This window comes from Leptodactylus fuscus, chromosome 3 (genome assembly GCF_031893055.1).
Source record: "Leptodactylus fuscus isolate aLepFus1 chromosome 3, aLepFus1.hap2, whole genome shotgun sequence".
Classification (NCBI taxonomy): domain Eukaryota; kingdom Metazoa; phylum Chordata; class Amphibia; order Anura; family Leptodactylidae; genus Leptodactylus; species Leptodactylus fuscus.
Genome location: NC_134267.1, coordinates 41,553,968 through 41,563,143, shown reverse-complemented (window position 1 = coordinate 41,563,143; position 9,176 = coordinate 41,553,968). Strand labels below are relative to the sequence as shown.

The 9,176-nt window shown below is 43.8% G+C and overlaps 1 protein-coding gene across 2 annotated transcripts in view; it reads right to left on the bottom strand.

The window, feature by feature from the left end:
• Positions 1-5,134: 5,134 nt before the first annotated feature.
• The window catches only part of GPCPD1 (glycerophosphocholine phosphodiesterase 1), a 45,002-nt gene continuing 40,960 nt past the window's right edge, over positions 5,135-9,176 (bottom strand). Inside the window, exon 20 of one of the 2 annotated variants that reach the window (XM_075267468.1) lies at positions 5,135-8,642. In XM_075267468.1, coding sequence (XP_075123569.1) covers positions 8,444-8,642 — 199 coding nt within the window. In that variant the 3' untranslated portion in view covers positions 5,135-8,443. The remainder of the gene's footprint in view (positions 8,643-9,176) is intronic. The other variant, XM_075267469.1, reaches the window with a different exon arrangement.

The window sequence follows — 9,176 nt, the reverse complement described above, 5'->3', positions numbered from 1 at the left end:
CTGGCAGTCCCGCACGAAGTTCATCAGGCTCCGTTTCCAAGTCCCCTTCTACATGAAGGTCTTCCACTCAAGGCCTCACAGGTGGAGGGACAACTGCTCTCCTTCCGGGAGATTTGGTTTGCGAGCATCGACAATGTCACGGTCCAAAAGGGTTGACGACAGACTACTCCATAGGGTTCTCCTCTCTCCTGTGAGGAAGATATTTTTTTTTTTCTGTCCAATTTGCCACCTTCTGTCACTCAAGTGGCTGTGTTTCTCTAGGCTGTCATTGTCCCCGTTCTCACTTCAGAGTGTTTCTGGGGCTACTACTGTTCACTGTCCCAAGAAGGACAGCCCATACTGGACTTGAAGGGGCTCAACAGGTTTGTACGTGTCCTCAAGTTCTGCATGGAGTCCCTTCGGTCGGTCATGGCATCCCTGGAGACAGGAGAATTCCTTTCGTTCTTTGACATCCGAGACATTTATCATCACATTCCCATCACACTTTGTGATCAGCAATTTCTTTGTTTTGCGGTAGGTTTGTGACATTTCCAATTTGTCGTTCTCCCCTTTGGACTGGCCTCTGCCTCCTGTGTATTTACCAAGGTGATGGCAGCTCTCATGGCCATCTTCCGCTCCAGAGGTGTCACCATGATTCCATACTTGGATGACCTGCTGGTAAAAGCCCCCAATAAGTCAGACAATCTGAACAACTTGTGCATTACCTTGGACCTTCTTCGCTGGTTCAGCTGGCATATCAATGAGGAAAAGTCTTGTTTCGTGCCTTCTCAATGGAATTCCTGGACATGACCCTTGACACGTACCAGGACAAGGTTCTCCGCCTGGAGTCCAAGATGAACTCTCTTCGGTCTGGTGTGTACCACCGTCCCTTTCGGTCAGTTCCACTCGCTTTCTCTGCAGTTGGCAATTCTGGCCCACTTGGATAAATCTCCTGCCTTCTCTGGTTCATCGCAATCTCCTCTTCCTCCTGAGGTATATCTCAGGTATAGTCCTTCCTTCCCCTCCACTTGCAGGTGGTTTCCACAGATGCCAGTCTCTCAGGCTGGAGAGCAGTCTTCAGTGCCTTCACCATTCAGGGCCCATGGCAGGGCAGAGTCCTCCCTCCAAATCAACCTGTTGGAACTGAGAGTCATCTTCTTAGCCCTATCTCATTGGACCTCTCTCCTCCAAAGACGTCCGGTCAGAGTCCAGACCGACAACTCCACCGCGGTGGCCTACCTGAACCTTTAAGGGGGCACCAGGAGCCATGTGGCTGTTCTGGAGGCTTCCCATTCTCTCCTGTGGGTCAAATGCTACGTTCCAGCTCTCTTGGCGGTCTAACGGGACAATTGGATGGCAGACTACCTAAATCAAGAAAAAGAGGGATTTTGTACTTGGCTTAAAATCCTTTTCTCTGCATTTTTATACCGTTTTTCTTGTCTGAGCAGTTTGGGTTCTTTTCAGGTTCAGGACACGTTAGTTGCTTTTGGCTTCATGTTCTTTTTGCCTTTTTTGTGTCTCACTTACTGCTGCGGTACAACTGATTAAGCACAGTGTCTGTGAGAGGGATATTGCCCAGAGGCAGAGACAACAGCTTATTTTTGTTATCCTAGTGTTATTTCCTAGTGGCCGGACTAATACCCACTGTGTCCCCCAGTGAAAACACATAGAAAAGGATTTTACGGGGAGTACAGTCCCTCTTTTTCTGGCCATGCGTAGCACCTCTTTTAAGCCATTATACCGGTTAATAACACAGTGAACCACCAGATTAAAAACATGCCATATCCAGGGACAATGTGTTAATTGTAATGCAGTAACTATGTTAGTGCCATTGTCACTGGCGATGCTGCCCAGTTGGAGTTGACGAGAAGCCATTCAGTGGGATACTTGCGGCAGGATACAGCAAAGCAGTGCCTTCACTGTGTGGCTGCTCTGATCCAGGTTCATTCATTAAAACTGCATGATTTCACCTTACACCAATGAAACAAGGGTGGAAGAGGATGAGTGGAAGCGATGGCTTGCCCTGCTAAAAGATGGCAGCAGGTAATGATCCAGAGGAGGTAGATGAGGCCCTGCATGATGTCAGAACTGAGCCTTCACAATCAGGGTGGAACTAGCACCTGGACTTGCTGTATTTCCATTTACTGTTGCCATTGCCACTCAAAACATTGACCCAATGGACCGTGAAAGCTATGTAATGTCCTTGTCAATAATTGTTGCTCCACATGTCGATAGTGGTGTGCACCAGTCCCCAGACTGACATAGCCAAGGAAAAGCCCACGTTCTATGACACATGCTGATATAAAGCAGAGACAGCTTTCCCTAGCGATAGCAACTAGGTATCCTCCATCAAGAATAAGTGCACGCCATTAGTTGTCTAATTGCAGTGGAATCCACTAATTGGTAGAGTAGTGACTACACCCCCAGCAGCTTCCTGATGACTTCATGTGGTCTCTTGGCCACACATTCCCCTATGGCATGGAGGAGGAGGAGAAACATTTACTAAGGTCTTTGTGTTAGAATTCTGAAGCAGGTTGCACTATTTTTTTTTGTATAAATCGGTTGGGACAGAGTTATCATTAAAGGAAGTCCATCATTGACTCTAATAATTTTTAACTAAGCATATATTTGCATAACCAGTAGAAAGGCTATTCCAGACATACCTTTTATTCATTAATCTTCCAAGCAGTTTTTAAATTAGCCTGATAATGCTAATTGATATGCTAATTAGTCACCACAGAGCACTGGAAATCTCTGTGATGTTTCTTGAGCACTGCTTGTGTGATATATGTAAAGATCATCATCGTCATCCTTATCATCCTCCTTCACTGCTCTCATCTCCCCCGGTTTACACAAATATCATACCAGCAGTGCTCAGGGATAGAGATGAGCGAACACTATTCGAAACAGCCGTTTCGAATAGCTTGCTCCCATAGAAATGAATGTTGGCGGCCGGCACGCAGACTTTGCCGGCAGCCGGCTGCTTAACCCCCGTGTGCTGGCTACGTCCATTCATTTCTATGGGAGCGTGCTACTTGAAACGTCTGGCTTCAAATAGTGTTCGCTCATCTGTACTCAGGGAACATCACAGAGACTTCCGATGCTCCGTGGTGGCTAATTAGCATATCAATAAAAGCTGGCTAATTCAAAAACGGCTGAGAGGATTAACAAAACGTACGTCTGGAATAGCCTTTCTAAAAGCTATGCAAATATATGCTTCGTTAAAAATCACTAGAGCCAATAACAGATTCCCTTTAATTTGTGCAAAAAGGAACCGATGCTTCCGCCCTGCTAGATACTTTCATAAGTGTATAGACAAGGGAGAGTAATTTTGGCAAGTCTTAAAATTCAACAGATTTGTTACTGGAGGGGAAACAGCTTTCTGGCACAAAGTAATGGTGTAAAGTGCGCCAACTAATAAATGGCTTAAATAGATTGGGCGTGTCTTCCACACACTTCTCTATCACACAGCAAGCACCACTGTACTGGAGGGGTCTATGTTTACACCTTTACGATTAGTAAGTGTGGGTCACTGTGTTAAATCACTAAAATGATGGACACACACTTTTTGATGCAAAGGAGTCAAAACCAGAAGTGGAACCATGGGAAATAAATATATTCCAGGATTTTGGCTAAAAAAAAAAAAAAAAATGAAAGTAACAATACCAGGCTAGCCTCTGAACAAGCAGCAAACAATCTGCGTGTACACTATAACACAGTGGAAGGGGATCAAACAAATCTCATCTACATACAAGTGACCCAAACCTGCAGGAAAGGGAGCCCAATCCAGATGAATAAAAATTGTAATGAATATGTGCATGTTCGCTCATCGTTGGCCAGTCTGCCATCAATAAGGTCACAAAGGAACATTTGTGGCATTTATGCATCTCCAATTGTCAGCCAAAATAAGCCATGTCAGCCAATAAAAAAAAAAAAAAAAAAAATGTATATGCGTGTGTGTGTGTGTGTATATATATATATATATATATATATATATATATATTCCCCTGAGAAAGATTCAAAAACTCCCAACCCTGGTAAACAGCTACAATGAGAAGATTGACACATCTACTATGGTCATAGTCTACTTGGGAATCTCTCCAGATAAGATTGTGGCTGATCGGATTTCCCAGTGATCCTAATTAATGTCAGAAGGTACTAACTCATTAAATAGAAGCAGTTAAGTCTTCTCTACATCACTTACATCTAATAGTCCTGAACAACTCCAGAGAACCCAGCAATGTTCTATCCAGAGCTCAAGAGCAAATGGTTTTCTTCTAAAAAGCCCGAGCCAATCTAATCCTCCATTGTATAAAGAATCTTGTACGCCCTTCGTACTTGTCAATGTCAAGGACGAGCGTGCAGGTCAGAATGCAGAAATGTCAGGTTTTATGTGGCTCTGTGGGCATTACAGAGGATTCTTAGTCTCTCCTTTTCAGAGCAGAATATAATGGTATTGATCCATACAGGCGCACGCATACGTCCCTATAGGCTCTCCTGTGGCGGCTGTACGGCCATTTCTCTGCATTTTCTTTTCATCATTTTTGACCTGTTGCCTTTCTTCATCAGCATATAGAATATAAAGATAATTAAGGGTCACACAACAAACATCCCCTTTAAGGCCTTTTTCTAGCACTTAAATAGAAACGGTCACACCTATAATTCAGTGTAATGTGCAGGCAGCAGCATGTTATACAGCAGGAAGAGCTGAGCAGATTGATATACAAGTCAATAGGAAACACTTCAGTATAACCTGTCCATTATCCATTCTATGGTGAGAAGTCAAGGGGGCGGCCCTCTGTGATGGACTTTTTTGGATATATGGAAGGCTGTCATTCACTGATAGGACTGCAGATCCGGACCATGACGGTTAAGCAGCCACCAAAAACAGATTGTGTGAAGTCTGAAAATGGCCAAAAGAAGGACGTCCTATTTTCTGACGGACTGCTGACACGTCATATGAATAGGGCCATAGGCTTGTATTGATTTTAGCACAAGGGCAGAGGCAGATATGGTTAAGTGACTTCAAAATCCTTGGACAACCCTTTAAGTATAGTCTGATATATAAGGCAGCATAGATTTGCATCCTTTGTGGGGGAAAAACCCTAAAAATATAGCCGTGCCACAGTTTTACATACAAGACAAAAATTCATGGTCAGAGTGAAAACCCATTTATTAAGTAGAAAGACACAAAACAAATGACACACTACAATGAAGAAAGAAAAACAGCAGCCATGCGGACACTCAAATAAATAAGGGGGACGCGGAATACCCCCCCGACACAAACAGATGTCCGGAGGCAAAGCGAGCACCTGACTGGACCGTCACAATCACCACATTACTCCTCAATCATTGCCATCGACTGGTTGTCCTGGAATGTGGGAGCACATGGATTTCATTGGTCAAGTAAGTTCAGACACATGTGGAGGCTTTATGTAACAAGGCAGAGACACCCAAAATCAGGTCTGTCACCCAAGAGAGGGCACATATCACCCACTCGGAGATGGCTGGGACTACCCATATTAGCAAAGTTATATACTGGTAGGAAAGCATTCCCCGCTAAGACTTATGTGGAAGCACAAGGAGGGATTTGCAAGCAGCTGATACATTGTAGTGTCACTGTCGTGTGCAGTCCAGAAATATTACCTTTTGCCAGTGCTATTGGCACATTGTGTGTTGGCAATTAAAAAATTGGCAAATAAAATCAAATGGATTAACAAAAATGTTGCATTATTATAGGGGTGTGGAAGTACGGCTCTGTTCACACTGGCAGCAGGGCATCAGTTATCACAAGATCTATTATGTAATGGGTCCTTAATTATTCTATTCAATTAAAAACATTGTTAAACTTATCACCTATCCATATGATGGGTATTACAGGGGTGTTCCAGGTTAATAAGGGTCCATCCACGTGGAAGAAAATGGTGAGGAATTTGGTGTGGAATTTTCCACGCTTTAAAAAAAAAAAAAAAAAAAAAAAAAAAAAAAAAGCCTCCCATGGAGTTCAATAGCTTTTTTTTCCACTAGCGAATTCTAGCTATCGGGGGAAAAAAAACCCCCCCAAAACTAGCAGAACCCATTGAACTCAATGGGAGGCTATTTTTTTTTTTTTCAGCGTGGAAAATTCCACACCAAATGCCTCACCATTTTCCTCCATGTGAATGGACTCTTAAAAAAACCCAAAACCCCCCCCCCCAGGGTTGAGTAAAAATTAAAAGCCAGATCCTCCTGGCCATAGGTTTGAGAAGCACATGCCCTGTTCCCTCTGGTTCTCAGACTGCTTGGACTTAAAGTGCTGATGTCACCGATCCGACATGTGACTGCAGAGGCAGCAGACACCTGATACACCTGAGCCCCTGAACTTCTGGTTTGTGCAAGGACCAGAGGGAAAGCAGATGCTCTGCCTGAATGAAGGACCAGGGTTGGGAGATTTTTTTTTTTTTTGTTACTTTATCTTACTCCATCAAGAGAAGAGTTCGTTTTCAACTATCCCAGAAAACCCCTTTAAGAGTCGGACCAGTGTGGAGCCAACAGATGGGGCCCCACTGATCACAAGAACGGGGGTCTGAGATCACCTAATGTATACACTGCCACTCCAGTTATCCCCACAGGCTCCATCACAATGCTTGGGCAGACCCACAGAACTGAATCCATGCAGGTGATACCGACACACCATTCAATGGGGCTACTTAGGATCAGAGACTTATATACTATATTGTGGAGAAAGGAGTGAAAACGAAGCTAAAGCCTTCTTTTGTCTTTATATCCATAGGGCAGGTAAAGATTAAGTATATAATATTAAGAAAATTACTTCCTGGCCTGCCACTGATCAAACCTGTACAATAGAAGTCTGAGGAGAGAGGAGGGGGAGGAAGAGGAGAGACAGTAGTTTCTCACAACACGGCCAAGTTACTATCTAGACTTGTACCTAGAGCATTAAATGAGTCATTTCTATCGGTAGATCACACATCTGACTCTCCTTCTCCTCCTTTCTCCATAGACTTCACAGTAAACTGACACTGCTTGTGTATGGCGTACAGGATGCGAAGAAGTACAGAAGGAGTAATAGTTAAAGACACAGGCACTTGTATATTACAACTTGTTCTCTTCATCTGCACTATGGATTTAGGAGAAGGTGCACTACAACCCTTTTAAGAGAGCAATGGAAACCTGTCAGAGCCCGCTGCCAGTGTGACTTGTTCTGTACACTTCAGGCTTACATTCTACCCAGCACAAGTACCGGGTACAGGGGATTTGGTAGTAATACAGTCCTTATTCTCCACAAAAGGCACACAGACATTAGTGCACTGTAAAGGTGTAGACATGGAGACGGAGCAGGAAGAATACATTTAGTAGGATGGATATGGGAGACAGTGTATGGTGTGAAGTCGTTTCTTACCTACATGACTACCATCAAACACAGCTGACTCCATTGTATAGGCAGTATGTCCAGACAAATGCTATGCAATGGAGATGTGGACAGTCCAGTCTATTCATACATTATAGGGCTAGTGCCGTACACAAAGCAGGTCTGTGAATGTACAAGATTATAGAAAAATCTGCCGTGGGTGCCGGAACGGTTCATAGAGGACGTGCCTGGCGTTCACTCTTAAGACTGCTGATCCGTATTATTTCATAAGAGACAATCTGTTACCTAACTCACAAATATATATATATGCATACTGTACATATTGGCTTTTGTAAAATTGTATAAGCACCATGATTCACCTCCGTGTCTACACTCCGAATCAGCAGGAAGAACAAGCTGTAGATTATCCCCCTCCCCCCACAAATAGGTTACTACTCATGCTGCACATAACTATGGGCTAGGACTACATACAGGGGGGTTCGGACTCTTACGTCATTACAGAAGTGAGAGCTATAATGGCCGTCGTCTGCTCATGTGGCTTAGCAGACGACCGGCTAACGTACACATAGCAGAAAAGAAAATCACCAATACGTCTCTACTGCTCGGATACAATGGTGGCCAAGACACCATATTCCTATTAGCGTGATGCAATGACACATATCTTTTGTACCACTGCATTTAGCCGTGCAAAAGTCTGCAACTGAGGTAATCGATCAATGGCCAGACATGATGAATACAGTACGGGGATTAGTGCGCACACTGGATACAGCCGTGCAGATAGTGAATATTGCACTTAAAGGACAATGCAAAACCTTCTCTGCTGAGGTACTATGGTTACATGTAGTAATATGACAGCAGTATCTACAGAGAATCTCATGACCGGTACACTGCGTACGCATACAACCGGCCTTGCATTTGATTCGTATACTGGAATGACAACTACGTCTGGCCAAAAAAAAATAAAAATAAAAGATTGAGACACTAAAATGGGAGGGTTACGGATGTGTGTAATGGAGCAACCCAATGGCGTCGCTATTGCTTTGCTTATGTGACAAGATGATGCAGCCCTGAGATGCTAGTGGTAAGAGTGGGAGCTTAAACTGGCTGGTGGTTAGCGACGCCATTGGTTTCTACGCGAATGCTGCGGTTTGTACAGTTCTCTTCGTTGCAGACAAAGGAGTTGACCACCGGACAGAGGCAGCTCCGCAGCATTTCAGCAGGTAACTCCTTCTTAAGACGCTCCATTTGTTCTACTTTGAAGATGTTGGGTTGTTCAGGGTTCCAGTCGTATATTCTGTAAGAAAGACATTTACATTAATAGAGAACATGGGTATATAACATGCGAGTCAGAGCCAGGGCTAATCCGATACAAATTGTGGTGTACAGGGGTGCAGCCAGTTTCCCTTAAAGCAGTTATCTTACAAGAATGAGAAGACAAAGGACTCCTTTAAAGATAAAATAAATAAAAAATCCAAAAAAAGGTCAGAATAGGGCATGTTCACATCTCGCTTTTTTGTTTACATTTGGCGTATACCTCCGGTAATCATCTGGTACACAAAGCTGAATAAATCCATAGGGCCCTATTTACCTGAACAGAGTACCTGAGGCCTCTGAAGGGGAGGTATACAATACAATATATAAAAATGCACTAGACCCCATTCTGTTATATAACCGTAACTGTAAATTAGTATCAGGGATCTATGGAAGACGCATGTCACTGTATGGGATGTTTTAGGACGTCAGGGTCAAACAAGATGTGAACAGACCCTTTCAGGACAGGACAGGTTTGATATTCGCTGGATGGCACATATCGCCTCCCCATGCTGCA